This window comes from Sander lucioperca, chromosome 19 (assembly GCF_008315115.2).
Source record: "Sander lucioperca isolate FBNREF2018 chromosome 19, SLUC_FBN_1.2, whole genome shotgun sequence".
NCBI classification, from domain to species: domain Eukaryota; kingdom Metazoa; phylum Chordata; class Actinopteri; order Perciformes; family Percidae; genus Sander; species Sander lucioperca.
The window spans coordinates 14,815,169-14,835,168 of NC_050191.1; the positions used below are offsets into that span (position 1 = coordinate 14,815,169).

At 44.6% G+C, this 20,000-nt stretch overlaps 2 protein-coding genes and 1 long non-coding RNA gene across 5 annotated transcripts in view; 1 reads left to right on the forward strand and 2 right to left on the reverse strand.

Annotated features, from left to right (window-relative positions):
- LOC116065561 overlaps positions 1 to 4,987 on the forward strand; it is a 6,344-nt gene extending 1,357 nt beyond the window's left edge. The window contains exon 3 of the long non-coding RNA XR_004108754.1: positions 4,977 to 4,987. This is a non-coding gene — a long non-coding RNA (uncharacterized LOC116065561). The remainder of the gene's footprint in view (positions 1 to 4,976) is intronic.
- The window catches only part of slc5a6a (solute carrier family 5 member 6a), a 16,394-nt gene extending 704 nt beyond the window's left edge, over positions 1 to 15,690 (reverse strand). Inside the window, exons 1-16 of one of the 3 annotated variants that reach the window (XM_031321096.2) lie at positions 15,522 to 15,690; positions 8,604 to 8,819; positions 8,260 to 8,481; positions 7,096 to 7,161; positions 6,486 to 6,537; positions 6,327 to 6,394; positions 5,614 to 5,768; positions 5,392 to 5,532; positions 5,127 to 5,256; positions 4,957 to 5,045; positions 3,033 to 3,145; positions 2,832 to 2,899; positions 2,654 to 2,740; positions 988 to 1,145; positions 796 to 899; positions 1 to 27 (exon numbers count right to left, since the gene is read on the reverse strand). The exon at positions 1 to 27 is cut by the window's left edge and continues 101 nt beyond it. In XM_031321096.2, coding sequence (XP_031176956.1) covers positions 1 to 27; positions 796 to 899; positions 988 to 1,145; positions 2,654 to 2,740; positions 2,832 to 2,899; positions 3,033 to 3,145; positions 4,957 to 5,045; positions 5,127 to 5,256; positions 5,392 to 5,532; positions 5,614 to 5,768; positions 6,327 to 6,394; positions 6,486 to 6,537; positions 7,096 to 7,161; positions 8,260 to 8,481; positions 8,604 to 8,729 — 1,606 coding nt within the window. In that variant the 5' untranslated portion in view covers positions 8,730 to 8,819; positions 15,522 to 15,690. Of the gene's footprint in view, positions 28 to 795; positions 900 to 987; positions 1,146 to 2,653; positions 2,741 to 2,831; positions 2,900 to 3,032; positions 3,146 to 4,956; positions 5,046 to 5,126; positions 5,257 to 5,391; positions 5,533 to 5,613; positions 5,769 to 6,326; positions 6,395 to 6,485; positions 6,538 to 7,095; positions 7,162 to 8,259; positions 8,482 to 8,603; positions 8,927 to 15,000; positions 15,369 to 15,521 lie in introns of those variants that run through there. The other 2 variants (XM_035995685.1, XM_035995686.1) reach the window with 2 other exon arrangements.
- A 299-nt stretch (positions 15,691 to 15,989) lies between these two features.
- rpl7l1 (ribosomal protein L7-like 1) overlaps positions 15,990 to 20,000 on the reverse strand; it is a 4,283-nt gene continuing 272 nt past the window's right edge. Inside the window, exons 2-6 of the mRNA XM_031321102.2 lie at positions 19,625 to 19,733; positions 19,369 to 19,532; positions 18,866 to 19,003; positions 18,671 to 18,780; positions 15,990 to 16,705 (exon numbers count right to left, since the gene is read on the reverse strand). Coding sequence (XP_031176962.1) covers positions 16,497 to 16,705; positions 18,671 to 18,780; positions 18,866 to 19,003; positions 19,369 to 19,532; positions 19,625 to 19,733 — 730 coding nt within the window. The 3' untranslated portion in view covers positions 15,990 to 16,496. The remainder of the gene's footprint in view (positions 16,706 to 18,670; positions 18,781 to 18,865; positions 19,004 to 19,368; positions 19,533 to 19,624; positions 19,734 to 20,000) is intronic.

Consider the following 20,000-nt stretch of genomic DNA (forward strand, 5'->3'; position numbering starts at 1 on the left):
GGGTCAGATCCTTCTCCTTCATCGGCCCTGACATTTCCACACACACACACACACACACACACACACACACACACACACACACACACACACACACACACGATTACCATGGAAACAACATTCTTATAATATATTGGACCTGACATTAAGCCCTGTATATGGTCACTGGAGTCGTTATTCTCACCATGATTCCCAGTGTTGAAGTGATACAGATGATGTGTCAAGTCTAAGGCTACATCCATACTAATATGATTTTGTTTTAAAACGAGTGATTTAGCACTTTAGTCTCCGTCCGTACTAACACACCTCAAAACGCCCATCACAGACCTTTCTCGTGCACTGGGCATGTGGTATGGCCGATAACGCTGATGTACACGGCAACTGTTGCAATTTGATCGAATAACAGCCTCTTGCGCATGTCGGCAGGAGCAGCATTCTAAAATGCAGAATGTAAGTGCACAGCAGCTGCTAGCATCGACAGCAAGGTCACAAACAGCTGTTATTCATTATCCGTGTTGAAAAGGGTCACGTGATAGGGGCGTGGCCAATCAGGGAACTGATAAGACCCAATCCAGAAGCAAATGTGGGAGTCAGCGTCGTCGTTTCCAAAGGTGTCCGTGTGTCGTCCAGGCTGTAACACAACCCCGAGATTTCAAACTGAAACAGGGTCAGCAGCGTTTCCAAACATTTAGGGGCTCGGAAACACCGGAGAAGTGTGGACGCCATGCGCAAACGTAGCCAAAGATATGCGTTTTAAAAGGAAAAGGTATAGAGTGGATGTGTCCAGCGGGGGTGTACCTGTCAGCAGGCTGACCAGCAGCCCCACCACCACCACCGTTGTGGAGTTGTGAGCACTGTACCACATGTAGGACAGCGAGTAGAGCGCCTCCACACCCGTCGGTCTGAAGGGAAGGGGAAGACCAAATGTCAGAGCCGTCTGATGATCTGTACTGACCAGCTGCATCTGCCTGACGTGTACTTGTGTCTTACCTGGGCGTAGCTGTGGTGGCGTTGACCAGCGTGGTCATGTTGTCAAACAAGGGCAGAGCAGTAGTGTTGAGTTCTGGACCAGACATACGCATCACAAAGCTGCCAATGCCGATCCAGAAGGCCATGGCAAGGCCAGCTACCAACCCGACCACGGCACCCTGAGCAGGGACACACAGCTCTGTTCAGACCTCAACTCAAACCAAACATGGACACAATTAGTTGTGTAACAGACCATAGTTGATCCGTGGTCCGTACGGATCAACACTCACGATTCGGAATGCATGTGAACTGCGGATTCATTGCAAAGTTTAACGATAATACTAGTGTGAAATACATTTTACTGTACTTAAAGTAGGCTGATAAATCTCTAGGGAGGACTGCCGTGAAAAGATACAGGCAACGCAATTTTCTGTTGACGTGAACGGGGCATGTTAAAATCAGTTGTATGTTCACGTGGACAGAGTAGGGAATTCACAAGTGTTGTACTCTGGCTCGGCTCCAGCTCTGTGTCTGTCCCTCTGTCTCGGTTTACTCCCCACTGAGTCTGACTTAATGCCCCCCCCCACAAAACTGGATCGGACTATTTCTTACTGGGGATTATGTTGAAAGTTTCTCATTTATTAAATCATTTCTTAAAGCATTTAAACTAAGTTTTGTGTTGGAGTTTGTAACATTCCAAAATCTCAATTTTGACTTAAAGATTTTCATTTTCTCTGCATATCTGTTTGGTCATCGGTTTTATTAACTACTAATAATCGGTATTGGCCTGGTCGATCCCTAGAACGGAGCATGTTAAAATCAGCTGATAGAGATGCTCATGGCTACTGGAGGAGCCTGAGAAGTTGTAAAGCTGTGACGCCGGCTACAGAACTCCGTGCTATCAGCAGCAGTTGGTAGATGTGTTACCCGACAATATGGAGCTTTGAGCCGGGTACAGAGCACAGTGAGCTGCTGGTCGTTTCCACGGATATTAACCTTAAGTTTAGGAGACAGTGAGCGTTATGCAGCGACGACAGTTAAGTTGAAAAGTTAAGGTATTAAAGTGCTCATATTATGTTCATTTTCAGGTTCGTAATTGTATTTAGAGGTTATATCAGAATAGGTTAACTATTATAGTTTAATTTTCAAAAAACACCATATTTTTGTGGTACTGCACATTGCTGCAGCTCCTCTTTTCACCCTGTGTGTTGAGCTCTCTGTTTTAACTACTGTGTGAGGCATCACACTGTTCCATCTGTTAATGCTCAGTAGCTAGGTAAGGACTACTAGCCAGTCAGAAGCAGAGTATGAGGGCGTGCCCTGACGGTAGCTAGGTAAGGACTACTAGCCAGTCAGAAGCAGAGTATGAGGGCGTGCCCTGACAGTACCTAGGTAAGGACTACTAGCCAGTCAGAAGCAGAGTATGAGGGTGTGCCCTGACAGTACCTAGGTAAGGACTACTAGCCAGTCAGAAGCAGAGTATGAGGGTGTGCCCTGACAGTACCTAGGTAAGGACTACTAGCCAGTCAGAAGCAGAGTATGAGGGCGTGCCCTGACAGTACCTAGGTAAGGACTACTAGCCAGTCAGAAGCAGAGTATGAGGGTGTGCCCTGACAGTACCTAGGTAACAAGTTTTGTGATCCGTTGCACCCCTAGACACAATAAAGTCACAAATTAAAGGACTCACCGTGGGGTTTGCCCAGGGAAAGAACATTCCCAGACAGAAGAGGCCCAGCAGAGGACCGCCCACCATCCCAAAGATGCTGAAGGCTGCCTGAGGACACACGGGACAAGACGGAGTCATTTAAAGACCAACATGTTTTATAATGTGTCACTAACTGTAGTTGATGTCAGCAGGGTGTTACCTGCAGCACAGAGCCCATTATAGAGGCCAGGTAGGCCATAGCCAGACACACCAGACCGTAGACCAGCGCTGTGGGCCGAGCACACGACACAGACACAATCAGTGGCCTGTTAGACTGCACTGCTTGGCTAAAGAAACAATTAATGTACACCACACATTCCATATTGTAATACAGTAAATACAGTATCTACACTTGTCTTACCCAGTCCCTTGGACAGCAGCGTCGCTTTGGCTTCAGTCATGTTTGGAAACTGAGGTTTGATCAGGTCCTCCATGGTTACTGTTGCTAGGGAGTTAAAGGCTGATGAGATGGTGCTGGAGGGAGAGAAAATGGGATTGAATGAATAACTGGGATTCTGTGGTACATGATACGGCACAGGCCTTCAGGATATATTCCCCACGTGTCTCCTCTCCGATGTCTTCAGCAGTAGGAGAGCAGACAGCAGGTCTGAGACAGACCGGAGACGTCCGGTTAGCTGCTGCAGACGTGGGTGCCAGCGCCTGATGTGGTGTGTTCCCCAGCACCCGGTGCTGGAGTTAGTGCAGGCTGGGTGGTGGGTTGGGACTAGCTGTGGCTGTGTCCCCGGGGCGGAGAGTGAGGCAGATGGACCGGGATGTGCTAGCCATGCCCGGATTATCCATAAGGGCACTTGGGCCAGTGCCCAGGGGCACCAACCATTCACAACCAGTGGGGGGGGCACCACATGACACAAGCATTAACAATATTTTCCGTAAATTGTTATATTATTCACTTGTTGAAAGACCATACATTACTCGATTATGAACACTAATTTCACAATAATAATAATAATAATAAATTATAAATAAATCAACATTACATGACCACTATCACTCCCCTCACCAATCTGTCAGAGTTGACTTGGTCCACAAGTACGCGCAAATGTATCATTTGGGGGATGGGGGGGGTTTAACAATAATCAAAAGTGGCCAGTTTAACCCCCCGAAAAATGTTATAATGATGAATGTAAAATATTAACTGTTATGAACAATGATAAGTGGTTGGCTTTCTTGATTCAATGTACAAAGAAAAACATTTTTCACACAACCCCCCCCCCCACCTCTGGTGAGACTTGGTTGGGCCCAACCCTTCTCCGTGTTTTCCTAGCACACAGTACGGCGTGTGCTCTTCAGTAAGCAGAGAAGTGTAAAAGATCGGTCCACAGTCTACGCTTCTTTTCCTAGAACTCATATTTCTTTCAGAGGACTTTGTGCAATAAATCCATATTCTTAGATCTAATATTGATAATCTTTTGTCCATATCTTATTCATTTTCGGTCCTTTTATTGTCGTTAGCTGTGATGCTAAAGCAGTTTTAGCTTTCCCATGATGCTTTTGACCAATCAGAGGAGTTGCTTTCAGGGCCTGTGAAATAAAGTCGTAAAAATACATATTTTACCGACCCACAATGCTGCAATATATAGTATTGATTTTGGCTTTTTGAATTGATAGACATTTTGAATTGAGACATTTGAATACAGTGCTCACTGCTCATATGCCTACATGTATGTAGTTGGATAAGTTAGTAAATGACATTTGAGAAATCCCCTTGATTATGTCTGATATTTTTGGCAGGGGGAAAGCAAGTGTTGGTTTCTCTTTGCATAAAGAAAATGCTTTGTTTTTTGGTAGTTTTTTTTGGCTTGTCTGCTGTGCTGATGTACTGATGTGTATTGATTTTTACATTTTGAATTGAATGCTGTGCTTTTTGAAATTGACATTTTGAATATAGTGCTCATTGCTTATATGCCTACATGTATGTAGTTGGACAAGTTAGTAAATTACATTTGAGAAATCCCCTTGTTTATGTCTGATATTTTTGCCGGGGGGGGTGGTGGACAGGGGGGGGCACTTTGAGGTATAGTGCCCAGGGGCACCACATTGTCTTAATACAGGCCTGGTGCTAGCTGGCTTACTTAGCATTAGATTAATTAACTACCCATACAGCTAACGCTACATGGTGAACTTAATCGTGAGTTAGCCCAGTGCTGTTAACCGCGGTAAAAACAATCACACTAAAAAGAACTTTATGAGCGTGTTAAGGGTAGAAGTTCAACACCTTGGAGGACGAGTTGTGAATCAGCTGCTGCCTGACGGTGGACCTTTACCTGAGAGCTCCGCTGAACAGACAGGCCACAAACAGTCCAGCCAGCCCAGGCAGGTCCTGGAACACGTCCATCACAAAGTACAGCACCATCTGCACAGAGCAGCTCAACATTAGCATGCCCCCCACAGCCCACAGTGTACAGCCACTACAGGTTGGTGAATGAGTGTGCACCTGGTCATTGGTTTTGACGTAGCCCTTGTCCAGAGGGCTGTTCTCTCCGTAGCGAGCGAACATGACCAGCCCCATCAGACAGCCTAAACACAGCACAATCTGCTGGCATGGGAAAACTACGTAGCACGACCTGGAAGGACATGAGAGGAGACAGAGACAAGACGACATCATAAAGAAGGTACACATGAAAAGCTATGTTTAAAAGGAAGGTAACAATATAATAAATTCATATGGCTTGTCTGAAAACAGCAGTGCTGGCACTCACATGACGGCCTCTCTCTCCGTGCGAGAGCTGAGGTATCTCTGGACCTGGGCCTGGTTGACCCCGTACAGAGCCAGCATCAGGAAGACTCCCCCCACCCCCAGTGTCCAGAAGGTGTGGCGCTGCAGAGGGTCGGGGTCCAGGCTGACGGGCACAGAAGGAGAACAGGGTGAGCGTCTGCCCAACCAGTGTGCACTACAACAGGGACAGGTAATAACTACTCACTCCAGTCCCGAGATGCGGCTGCCGTTGACTGCTTTCCTCCACACCTCTGCCATGCCCCCCGCCTGACTGGCCCCCACCACGATGACCGCCAGCTGGCCCGCAAACATTACCACCGTCTGGAACACATCGGTCCAGATCACCGCCTTCAGACCGCCCTGGGACAGGAGCAGTGGACGATCAACATTAAAAACTCAGAGGCTCGACACACTGACATCTGCACTCCTGATTACTGTAAACTACATTCAGACATCAGAGCTCAGAGAAACGGACCAATCAGACACAATCGGAAACTTTCTTCATCTTTTAAATATGGACTGGTAGCTGGAGAGGTGCCAGTTCACCTCCTAGGCACTGCCAATGTGCTCTTGAGCAAGGCCTGGAACCCCCCAAACGGCTCGGAGCACCTGTCCAGTAGTCGCAGCCCACTCCTTCCATTTGTGCATGTATAGGACCTGAGCATCTGTGTGTATTTAGGCCTGTGTGTAGTGTGTTCTAACAACTGTGAAAGTGAAAACATTGTAATTTCTCCCCTGGGGATCAATAAAAGTATAAAATAAAATAAAAAATATATTTTACGTCATTGTTTAGTTTGACAGATATATTAGTTCTGGTTTACAAAGGTTGATCCTCATTACGTCATTCTTCAGCTTCTGTTGTAGAACAGTACATATTGTGTCACAGAGGTCAGTGATTGGCTGGGCTGAGGAACTCACCAGAGCAGTGTAGACCGTGCACACCAGCCCCATGGCCAGCACCGCCCCCCACAGGTCAAAGCCTGTCACTGCAAGGGAGAGAGGGTGTTGGCACACTGCTTACTCCATTACACAACTACAACTTGTGCTGCGTTCAACACCAACATGTGCTACTCTTACCTGCGTTAAGAGCCAAAGCTGGGGCATACAGGACCACCCCCATATAAATCACCTGCACAGGAAGACACACACACACACACACACACACACACACACACACACACACACACACACACACACACACACACACACACACACACACACAGTTCATATCTGCTTACATTTAGAGATTTTCAGAATGCTATGAAAGTGTGTTCACAGTGAAACCTGGTTTAACAAGGGCTCATGTTGCTGATGAAGAGGCAATCACTTTTCCTCATCTGTTCTCAGTTCATTTTGGGGAATTTACCATTGATTGACCACAGAAAGAGTTAGAGGATAAACACCAAACTGACTTCTTGGCTTGTTCTTGCCTTTCTTACTGAATGTTTTACTGTCTCACCGGCTGACTAGAGTTACTCACTTGCTGAGCTAAATGAGAACTTGCAAAAAATTGATTTTACTTTTTATATTTACTTTTGTGTCAAATGATTAATGTCTTTACTAAGTATCTGTTTAGGCGACATTATGCCCAGGGCTGTGGTCCTTTTATCAACAGTAGCACCAATAACATCCCTGATTCCTGCCCAGAAACTAATGTACAAAGAAAGAATGACGCAAACAAAGATACCATCTGAAAGATGAAGGTCACAGTCCCACATATGCGAACCGTCTTGTTAAAGCGCAGCTCCAGATACTGTCGAGGGGGGAGAATGAACAAAAAGCAGATTCAAATATCACCTCAGAATCATGCTGTGATATGTGGTCCAGCTGTGGATCTGAGCTGCCAGTTAGAGCCACATTATCAGTTACAAGTCATTGTGTGTTCACAGGACATCAGTGCAGGGCTGTTCTCTCACAACATTTGTGTCTGTTCAACGTTAACTCCATAAGAGGACTGATAACAATTTTAAGTTCTGATATCATACTTTACAAAGATGAGAAGGAAGATAGATGTCAAACACTGTGTGCATGTTTAGTCCAGTCATTTTATGAAAATGTAGGCCAAATTGCAACAGAAGCAAACTCAACTGATTTTGTATTAAAAAAAAATATTATTATTGCAGAAATGGGGTTTGGGGCTGGGGACTGTTTCTGGGGGATGAGTCTGAGGGAAGAACAGGAGACAAGGGTGAGGAGAATGCAGAAGACAAAAGGTAGGTCCTGTTCCCCCTCTCTGCAATAATAATGAATAAAGGCTGGTTTAAAGTACTTCTTCCTGCCTCTATGTATTAATGCTCATGGGTAGCCTAAATGGTTCCATTCAGACCCTAACATGAAGTCTTTTACTGTAAGATGTCAACAAGATTCAACAAGACATTTTCACCTGGCTATACCCAATGTTTAGATCTGTTATGGTATTTATGCAAATTAGCACATACGTTATTAGATTATGTACTGTTTGCCCATGCTAACAAACAATTTCAAAAAACTTGTAATACATTTTTTGTTTGTCTTGATGTAAGTAATCAACTCAGTAATTTTCATAGTGATAGCTAAAGGTTAAAATGTTTACCCTATTCACGTGGAAAAAAAGAATGAATAGGCGTATGAATAGGCTATATTTGGGTCTTTTTCTCTTTACTCAGGATATATTGAGGATACAAAATTAGTTGTTGCAATTTGGCCTAGGTTTACCCCCATTTTGGCTTAAAATGACTGGACTAGTTGTGTGTTAGTCTATTCTACCCCATACAATAGGTGTGTGTGTGTGTGTGTGTGTGTGTGTGTGTGTGTGTGTGCGTGTGTGCGCGTGTGTGCACGTGTGTGTGTGTGTGTGTGTGTGTGTGTGTACCTCATAGGCGCTGGACAGCCGCAGTCTGTAGAAGACTGGGATGAACACATGAGCTGGGATGAGCAGGCCCAGGAAGTAGGAGCAGCCCAGGAACCAGTACTGAGTCCCAAATGTGTAAACCTCCGACGGGGCTCCCAGGATGGCCACGGCCGACTGGAAGGTGGCCAGCAGGGACAGAGACACAGGAAGGCAGCTCATGGAGCGGTCAGCCATCAGGAACTCCTGCAGCAGACACAGTGCTGCTGTCAGACATCTCTAAAACCTCTACCTGTTTGACCCCTGAAAGCCTGAAGTTGACCCTGTAGTGGAGTTAAAGTTACTGTGTTACTGGGTCTAAAGTGTACCTGTGTCGTGCGCTGGCGGCCCCCGGAGAAGGCGTGGAAGAGGCCGATGCCAGTCGAGGCCACCAGGAGCAAGGCGAAGATGACGTAGTCCACTGTGGTGAAGTGCATCTGGACTACCTCCCCCATGATGCAGCGGGTGTGGGGGGGTCGGGAGAGTGCACGGCCTCTGGGGCTGATCACGACGTCAAAGAAAGCATTTCAGCCATAGGGACAGATCTGCAGGAAGAAGCAGCCAGGCAGCAGCATTCAGCTGGGGAGTCTTTGAAGCAGTCATTTTAGTGATAAACTGTAGCTTTAAAAACATGCTCTTATCTAGACCACAGCTGTTTATGCACACAGGTTTTATTATTACCGAGCCAGAAATAAATAAACCTATTTGCATTGCAACAGCAGACTGGTGCTGGAGACGATACACTAGCTGATTATCTGTGGTCATTAAAGTTCACAGTTCAATAACTGAGATGAGATGATGAAATATAACAAGAACAGCTACAGGAGTATGGAGTCATAAAAAGGTGTACCCCCCACGGTGACTGATCCAATCACGGTCACTGTGGAGGCAGAGGAGACATTCAGCAAAATAATTCACCACCACAAGAATCGCATGAGAAAAATGAGGTGTCACAATATTGTTACTAATGATTCAACACCTGTACAGATCATTTTCACCAAACAAAACCCAATCCTGCTTATATTTTCACAAAAGATACATAACAGGGTTCTTTTACAGTTGGTTTGGCTCCTGGCTGTGCTCATGTGAAAAAGACCTCTCATATTCACAGCTGCAGGACCAGCAGAGGCCAGCTGACTGCACAGAGGGGAGGCTAAAGGTGTGTGTGTGTGTGTGTGTGTGTGTGTGTGTGTGTGTGTGTGTATGTATGTATGTATATATATATATATATATGAGCAACGGTTCAACTCCAGAGCCCCCATCACGGGCATGTTTCAGTAGATCTTTAACTAATGCTAGAGCCAGTCCATTCACAATCCATGACTACAACATCAAGCCTTCAACTTCACAGTATTTGACTAGACATTTGCTGCGGTGCTTGTTGATCAGGCATGTGTGGAGTTTGATCTGCTGTGCTCCTGCTGAGAGTTACAGGAGTGTGGAACCATGCATTAAAGGCTGACACGTTAGAAAGAGCCCGCTGATTCAGACCCTTGCAGTGGCTTCTCAGTGAACCAGACGTAACCGCCATCTCTGTTTTTAATGACATCATGTGACTGGCAGAGAGCTCCTGTCCACGCTAGTTTGGCTGGCTCCTCAAAGTTTTTAATCTTTCCCATTAAAACAGGGCCAAAACTCCCAGCATGCAAAGCTGACAGCGATCTGAAATGATTTTCTTTTGATGAAATGTAATTTTTCCTGACGTCCCTTTTCTCAGTCAGACCTCATCGACCTTTACAACACTTACAAACCTAAGAGTAAATGATAGACTTACCAAGACTGCAGTCTCTATAGTTTCCATTCTACAATTAGGTTAACTGGAACCCATGACAGGGTGAAAGGCAGTGCTTGGGAAGTAACCACCCATAGCTGTAGAGACATTAAATATCTGGTGTGATCCTGCATGGGCTTCAGAGCTCTCTCTCTGTAGTAGTAGCTAACAGTAAGCTCAGCACTCAGGAAGGTCCAGTACAAAGAAATATGGCTCACAGCAAGCTGTTTGCTTCTGCACCAGTTGGCCAAGGACTACTTCACTCGAGCTGTGCCTTTCCACCACAACATGTGTCTCTCACATCCAACAATACCACAACGCCTCAATCCCAGGATTCAATCCGTGCCTAAAGGAAATGTTCGATCCTTTCTCTACCGTTGATCACTTATAATCTGTCACCTGGCACACGTCAGTGTGTGTGTGTGTGTGTGTGTGTGTGTGTGTGTGTGTGTGTGTGTGTGTGGAGGTCAGGGAGGCTGTGGTTGCCTGGCAACACAGGGACAATGAGTGTACATGAGGTAGAGAGAGCACAGTGCTTTCCCCCCACACATAACAGCAGAAGACATGCTGTTTGATGGAGAGAGAGAGAGAGAGAGAGAGAGAGAGAGAGAGAGAGAGAGAGAGAGAGAGAGAGAGAGAGAGAGAGAGAGAGAGCCAGAGAGAGAGAGAGAGAGAGAGAGAGAGAGAGAGAGAGCCAGAGAGACAGACAGACAGACAGACAGACAGACAGACAGAGCAGGTGGAGTGAGCTGCACAGGACACACTCCTGAATTAGAAACCCTATCAAGGTAGTTCAAAGCAAAGTGCACATATCATTCTGCTCATCAGACAACCAGCACAGACACAGTGTGTGAGCACTCCGACTGAATATTAACAGGGAGTGAAGGGCCAACCAGAAACACTACCACGTCTTCCTATTGTCCTTGACACGAAGATACAGAAATGCCTTTTTATAATGAAAACAACTGTTCATCTTAACTCAAGGTTTTACAGACTCAGTTTGATCAAACACAGTGCAGCGTGCCCTTTATCTCGATATTAAAGGCCATCCCGGAGCTTTGAGCTTCTGTATTTTAGAATGAAATAGTGCACTGCCATCCATGCAGGAAAGTCCATAATCGGAAATTCGGAAAAATGGGTTGTTTAAAAGCACAGTCAGCAGCAACGAAGGCTCTGCTGCCCCTCTGCTTAAAGTAAAAAATAGGCAGAGAGAGAAAAAAAGAAATTGTGTATAGTAGGGCTGAACGATTAATTGCATTTGCGATAATATCGCGATATGTTAAAATGCGATTTCCTAATCGCAAAGGCTGCGATTTGGTCACATGACTCGCAAGAGCTAATCAGTCTGCACTCCGCAGAAAAAGCATCAACTTAGCACGCTAACGCTACGTCGTACCTGGAGCTCATTTGTCATTCAAACAACTCTGAGTTGTAGTTTAAAACTTTTACAGCCATTTTAATAAAATGAAGGCTTTTATTCTGGTTCGAGTCCATACATGCAGTTAATGAATACAGGCATGCAGAACTGAAGGCTCGGTTGGCAACCATTAGCTCTGATTAGCGGTTAGCTCTGGTTAGCGGTTAGCTCCGTTATAAAGATATGAGTGGAGGAGCTGCCACTGAGAGGGGTAACAACCAGACTCTGATTAATGATGTTCGGGGAGCTTTCACAGCAGCGTGGCTGCGTTGTTTCAACAGTTTTATTAGTACAGTTAATCCCACGGCAAGAACACCAGCAACTAGCTAACGCAACGATAGCCTCTCTGAACAAGTGCAATGTTCTGTGTCATGCACACGGCACACAACTTCACGAGGGAGAGGAGCTGGAGGCAGCTCCTCTCTGTGCACTGTAAAAAAAATACACTGGTGTGTGTGTGTTTGTGTATGTGTGTGTGTGTGTATATACTATATACTATATTTTTACTTATTTAACTGTCTAGTGTGTAATTGTGTGTTGTTCATACTATAAAATGATTTATTGTTTGTTGAATAATACAGAAGACAAAGAGCTTAAAAAAATAATTGAATATCGAATCGCAATATTTGGGGGGAAAAAAATCGCAATTAGATTATTTTCAAAAATCGTTCAGCCCTAGTGTATAGAAATAAAAATGTTGATGCATTGATATTCGTTTTATAGTCGCATCATAGCTGCTAAATCAGAATCTAATGGTGCGGTGCCTCCACAGAAGGTGAGGGCTGATCTCCATGCACATACAGTGTAATACACGTGTTTCCATATAGACACAGCTGGTCTACAGTCAGCATCTCTGGAATATGTGCCTCTAGATAGATAGATCTGCTTGCACCTCTGCAACCCAAAAGGCCAAGAATATGAGTAATCATTAAACCTTGAGCTGAACCCTGGCCTGCTCTGTGAAATAACTACCAACAGCACAGACGGTTTCATAAGCAGCAAAGATGAAGAGCTACTGACAAGAGAAATATAAAATTGTCACCACTGACCACCGTGCCGTTATCAGTTCTAAAAGACAGTGTTGTAAAAGGAAAATGCACAGGCAGTCCCACTGAAGACTGATAACACTGACAAACGTGGCATGTGTTAATCTTTTGTGACCCTTGTTAATGCAATACCAGATAATACTAAATGCTGTTTGGTTGAAGCTCGAGTGTAATCATTATCCTGCAGAAGGTGTGATGCTCCTCTTAGCCCTCTCCTGACACACAACACGTACCTCTGGGGAGGTGGAACTGGGTTTGTGTACCAGTGTTAGTACATTGGCTCAGTGGCAACCAAATATAGTGTCAAATTAACTGCCTTTTATTCAAACGCTGCACATGGGACTATGCACCCTGAAATCCATTCTTCATTTGATTTCAGATTATGATCAGAATGTTTCCTGGAATGTGTCTTTGGCCCCGAGACATACAACATTTAACCAAACAACAAAACCATATATCACATTCACGAAAAGTGGATGCTGGGCAATCAATTTATTAGGTCCCCTTTTACATTCAGTGTTCCAAACGACCCACACTTTGATTTGGTTTTGTTTGACAGACTGAGGAACTAAAGAGTTCTTTAACCTGTTCAGTCAAGCCTCTGGAACTCTAAATCTTTAGTCTGTGTGATATTCTTCTGATAAAAGGGGAGGGGCTCTGATGTAATATTACCGGCCAGAGACAACATTGTGTTAGTATACGCAGTTAGGAAACACGCAGTTAGGAAACAAGTGGTTGACCTGCAATCACTGAGCAGATCCGTATCAGTGCCATGCATGATTCCATACTGCATAACACCTTGGATTATAGATTGGAAATATAGACTACTAGGTATTGATTCATGAATGGGAAAAAGTATTCAATGACGTCATAATTCAACAGGACAGACTCCAGGAGAGGAATGTTTGAGATGTTCCTCCCTATGACCACTGCATATAGAAAAGGTTATAACTGCAGACCAATAAAGACTAGAGTGGGACTTTAATCTGAGCGCCTGTTTGCTCAAAGTTCAACCGTACCAGAACAATGAATCAGCAACTTCACTCTTCAGTCTGTTTATGTTACTCCATCAACTGACAAGCAGCCACCAAATGGCAGAATTAAGCTTCAGACATCCAGTGCTTCTATTCATTGATGCAAAAATCCCATAAAATATTACCATAATAGCAGTTTTCATCATTGTTTATTTGATTGAACATTTATTACATTATTTAACCAGAAGAGTCCCATTGAAATCAAGAATCTCTTTTTCAACGGAGACCTGGCTAAGACAGGCAAGCAGCATGAATATAGACACAGACAGAAAATATTGATGGCAATACAACTAAGAACTCAGAACTTACCAGGTAGTCCAACTTCCCCGTTTCCTTTTACCCAATAAAGCTCCTTTCCTGTCAGTTCTCTGTAAACGATGAGGAGCTCCAGACAGACAGCTACAATCACCTGTTCCTCTTCGGATTCAACAACGTCAAGACATCAGGACCATCTAAACACTGATCTTTCAAGACAGCCTCACGCAAAGTTCTCCCTCCAGTTCAAATATTTCTCATTCACATCGCCCCGACAAATTTGCGTCTTTCATTTGACATTGTAATCGTGCCACTGGAAACGTTCAAAATCTCCTCAGTCTGAACACACCATTAATGATAAGAACTATTTGGAAGAGGTTTTTGACCATTTTAGCAGTGCAAGAGCAGTAAAAATGCTTAAATGTAGCATCAAGGCTGTGTAACAAATGCCATCAACCCATCCTCAGTGAGCATGAGCATCATATACTTCCATCATAATGTTCTCAGCTCTTATACACTCTAAACTTTAGGCACCTAACCAAAACATAATGTTTATTACAGATTCATCACTAGAAACACAAGTGCTGAACTTCAGCTCAGATTAATCTTCATGTTCCCAGAAATCTGAATATATATATATATATATAGACCACCTGGCCCCCCACCTGAAGTGGTCTGGAACCGCCAGTGGGAAAGTAAGGACTAGGCTACCGTAATTACGGAATGTCTGTTTACCGTACTGTCTAAAGGTCAGGCGATTCACAGTGAAGCCTCTCTAGTGTCCCGACACACAGCGAGGGGTTCACTAACGATGTGAACTAAATTATATTTACAATATATTTCTAATATGTGGATACAGACAGACAGACAGAAAGACAGACAGAAAGACAGACAGACAGAGCTGCTCCGACATGCCATTCATTAGGCGGCCGACTGTGTGAGCCACGTGAGCTACCTACCAAACACTACCACCAGCTGTTTCATATCTACATTAAATAAATATTAGCACACAATATATTGCATATGTCACACGTTTAACATTAAATGTAGCCACGTGGTCCTGTTGCCCAATCCAAACTCTCTCCTGCAGCCGCGTGCACCAACGTGACACTGATAACACACATAGCCTGTAGATAACCCCCCTTACCTGGAGCCCGGAGCTAACGGCGCTAACGGAGCTAACGGAGCTAACGGGCTGCTTACCGTCTCTGTACCGGGGACCAGTCTTCACTGACAGCAGCGCCGGGGCTCCGGTAACATTACATCTGCTCGCGAGGTGACGCACCGCCCACTCTCCGTGACACTAGATCAGCTGCTGCCTTCACGTGCTCCTCGTAAGTGAGACACTCTCAGTCGAACCATCGGAGAAACGAATATTCGTGCTGTCAGTGGTTTAAAACCTGCCTCGGTGCAACGCCTCCGACTACTTCACAGCGCTACCGTAACGCCGTGTGCTCTCAGCGACAGCCTCCTCACTCGTCACATCTCCCGAATCCTTCTGGTTATGATCTTTCCGATATATATTACCGAGGTCAGCACAGCTCGCGCAGCGGCAGTCTGAACCACATCTATCATGGGTTTGTAGAAACCAGTTTGACAAAACCATCTGACGGTTACAGTGGCGATGGGTGGTGTGACGTGCTGACACAGGATGATGACGCAAGTTTGTAACCGTCATGCTAGTCACCATGGCACGACAGCAACACAGGTCGTCTGTTTCTTACCTGTTCTACTGACGCACTCACATCACTGCTACTCAACATGCTCATCAAGCTCCCGACGCATCCTCCAAAAACACGTTTATTACAGATTCATGACTCTCCTCCATGGCTCTCCCAGTGCGCATCTGTGCACGCGCAGCTGCAGAGGCTGCTGATCACGTGTCTCTCTGGATTCACACCACAGGGGGCAGAATGAGGCTGAAAACATGGCATCTGACTGATGTACACATTAACTAAACTAATGACTGGTTGGTCCTGTCCAACCTTCCACAAATGCATTAAGGTAAACTGTAATCTCCAGCTGCTGCACCGTCACCAGACAGACTCCAGGAGCTGCACCGCATGCTGTATGTAGTAACAGGCTAACTGGCTAACAGAAGCACCAGAGCCCAATATCCACACGTTCTCATATCTCATCTTGTGTCAAACAAGTTATCATAGAATCATGAATCTTTTTTTTTTTCTTTTTTTGGGGGGGGGGGGGGTTTATTGTAAAAACATTGTGTATTAACAACGAATCATAAATCAGATAGACTCTCTCACTGAATGGAGTAAAGCCGTGTGCTGCAGGCAGGACAGCCCGTCCTAATTATTCAATCACCGTGTATTGTTTGCGGCGAGCGTTGATCCATTCCTCTGACAATCTGAGGAATATTATGTGGAACAACTAAGCACCCTTGAACACAACATATTTTACATTTCACAGGTGATTCAAAGTATTGTTACATTTCACCAAAGAGCACACCTGCTCCCATCAGTCCGTGGTCAGAGGGACTACATGTTAGACTTCAAACCTGAGTCAAAGAGACTCCATTTAGGTCCTGCTGAGGTCTCCCAGCTTGTAACCAGATGTGTATATTAAATATGACTCTGCCAAAGGAACAGACAAATTAAACATTTGGTTGTCAGTATTTGCTCCTTAAGAAATGCAGCATGGTTAAAGATGCTGCCGAGTGTCCATGTTGCATGCGTTCCTCCTCAGTTCAGTAGTCTGATGATGGAGTTAATGTCTGTGTTGCGAAAGCCAGGGTTCCCCAGGTCCTTCAGGAGCCCAGCCTTATCCCTGGCAGCATGGCGAGCCACTGACAGCTTGAAAGGCAACAGGAAGTTGTTGGCTGCCCGGAAGCCCTTACCAACCGAGTAGATCTCATGAATCAGGTCCTCCAGACAGATGATGCCGTGTTTACCTGAGAAACGAGAAGAGGAGGGAGAGATGGAAGGACACTCAACACCAGCTGTAGTACTCATATACCTCGGACATTAAACTGTTTGCCGTGGTAATTTGACTAGTCCAGGAGGAAATGGCGACTGTCGTTGGTATGGTGACAACAAGTGTCACACTCACCTTGTATCATTTAATGAATAGAATTTGAAATCTTAGCAATCCTCAATCCCCCTCTAGCAGCAAGAGAGCAGACACAGAAGACTGCACGCTTGGCTGCATGATAGGAGGAAAAAATGCGATACGTGATAACGTTGTTGAATATTGCGATAACAATATTACATAAACAGATATTGTAGTCTTCTCATTTCTGCTGCTTTCAGTATTGTGCAAAAATACAACAAATTGCTTGTTGAATTAAAAAGAAAAATTCCAACATTATTTTATTGAACAAATTGAACATTGATTTAAACATAAAAATCACCATTAAAAAAATGACAGTTACATTTTAAAGTGTAGTTTTCTACTGATATTCTTTCAACTTACTAAAACAAATCAGTGTCTTTCGCAACATGTTCAGTGTTCATGAATCAGTGACTCTGATTTGTCGCCTGCCGAGTGTTAACTTTGGACCCTGGATTAGATACGATTCAGTGACATCTGAAGTCTGAAAGATTACGCCCTAGGCCATTTAAAAATTGCATCGCCATTATTTTGTTATCTCAACCAGTTGTAATCTTTACATTCATATCTATTTTTAAACCATTCACCATGCAGCGTTACATCCTGGTGCATCTGACACATGACTGTGACTTACTGAATCTTTTTCTGGCAAATCTTCTAAATAGTATGTTAGTGTGGCTATTGGAACACAGTTCTACTCTCATTCTATTTCTATGGTTTCACCCTTGATTAACAGTGTACATCCTTGAAGGAACTGCAAAAAAACTATTATTCACACGTTTTCCACAAAAGGCAAAGTGACCAGACATCAACCATTTAACTGTTCCCTCCTGGTCAGATCTCATGCCTTGGTATAATATACATGTTGTGGTAGAAGTGTTTGAGCATACACTGGCTTTGCATTCCCCTTTGAGTGATATAAATATACTGTATATATACAGTGGTGCTCATAAGTTTATGAACCCATGCTAAAGTTTACTAAAAAGAGGAATAAAAAAAATCATCTTTTGGAAATTGATCTTGATGCCTTAATTAAAAAAAAATAGGAAAATCCAACCTTTAAGGACACCAATTTTCTTTGTGAATGAATAATGTATCGTAAATAAATAAATGTTCTTCCTTAAAATACAGGGGGCATAAGTCAGTTCACCCCTATGTTAAATTCACATAGAGGCAGGCAGATTTTTATTTTTAAAGGCCAGTTATTTCATGGATCCAGGATACTATGCATCCTGATAAAGTTCCCTTGGTCCCCACATCATCACATACCCTTCACCATACCCCACATCATCACATACCCTTCACCATACCCCCACATCATCACATACCCTTCACCATACCCCCACATCATCACATACCCTTCACCATACCCCCACATCATCACATACCCTTCACCATACCCCCACATCATCACATACCCTTCACCATACCCCCACATCATCACATACCCTTCACCATACCTAGAGATAGAGTTTGGCATGGTTTTATTTCAGTTAGCCTAATAGCTGGTTTGATTTGCATTGAGAGATGATCTTATGAAAAGTACCCCATGCCAATCTCTAGGTATGGTGAAGGGTATGTGATGATGTGGGGGTATGGTGAAGGGTATGTGATGTGGGGTATGTGATGATGGGGGTATGGTGAAGGGTATGTGATGATGTGGGGTATGGTGAAGGGTATGTGATGATGTGGGGGTATGGTGAAGGGTATGTGATGATGTGGGGGTATGGTGAAGGGTATGTGATGATAACATCTGGATTCAGCTGATTGCAAGTTTAGGTTCATTGACATGAGTGAAGAGACTTACCCATGTGCGTCTCAATCAAGGTGTTGTCTGTGAGAGGAACTCTCTTCCGGCCAACCCTCGTCTGTCCTCTCTTCAGAATGAGCTCACGCACAGACTTCAAGTTGGGAAATCTGTTGGAAACATTACCATGGGTTTACCACACACAACCAATCCGACACATATGATCTGAGCTCCAGTTGTTCAGGCGTCACTCACCCCCAGGCCACGTACGGCTCCAGCACCTTCATCATGGCCACAGAGGTCTTGTTGATTCTGACGAAGGCCCCGCTGAAGATCTTCCTCAGCCTCAACATCTGGACCACCTTCATCACTTTGGGACTGACCCCTTTAACCCTAACAGGAGAGGATCATCCATGTTGACCAAACTGGAATAGCGTTTCATTATGCAGTTTTAAATCTGATCTTCTATTCTTCAGTCAGTTCAGTTGCAGACAACCTGTTTCCAGCGTGTATTGTCAGAGTAAAGTCAGGAAAAGCCCCAGGAGCCAGTAAAACACCTTTGACAGGCAAGACAGAAAGGAAAAGATGGCAATGCAATCCCAGCTTAAGTAATGCAGGGCTCTGTAGCACGCAGTATGAAGCCTGCTTTCAAATGTAGGAACATGTCCTCTACTGAGACGGATGCAAACATGGACAACCGCTTTGAGCTTTTCATGAACAGCTCATGTTAAAAGCTCGGTCTGAGTCAGAGTACTCACTCTCTGATGCGGACGGCGAAGGCGAGCCTGTTCTTGGCAGGAGGCAGAGGGGGGGGCGGCCTGTGCTCAGATCTCCGGATGCGAGTTTCATCACGATGACCCTTGTGGCTGTCTTTCAAGAAGTCTTCCAAACGCTTGAACTTCAATGGTTTGCCTTTAGATACCTGGAATAGAACAGAAAGCCGTGTGAGAAGACAGCAGTGGGAAGAGATGGGTACATGTGGTCTGAGGCTTCCACCTGCTCTTCATCACTCACCTTCCTCTTCTCAAGCAGGGCGAGCTTGGCCTGAGTGGCTTTGATAGCCTGGTACGCCTTCCTCTTCTTCAGGAGATACTCAGGCACTAACTTGATCACTTTCTTTGATCTGACAACACACACACACACACACACACACACACACACACACACACACACACACACACACACACAGAGAGAGAGAGACACAGACACACACACACAGACAGACACAGATGTGAATCAGTCAGCTTCAGAGAGTTATCTTCTGTTATGATTTAACACTAGAAAACAAACTGAAATTAACTGATGCCAACTCAGTCCGTGAACATGGCATCAGCTGCCTGTTAGCTAAACAACTAACTAACTAGCTAGCTAACTAACTAGCTAACTAACG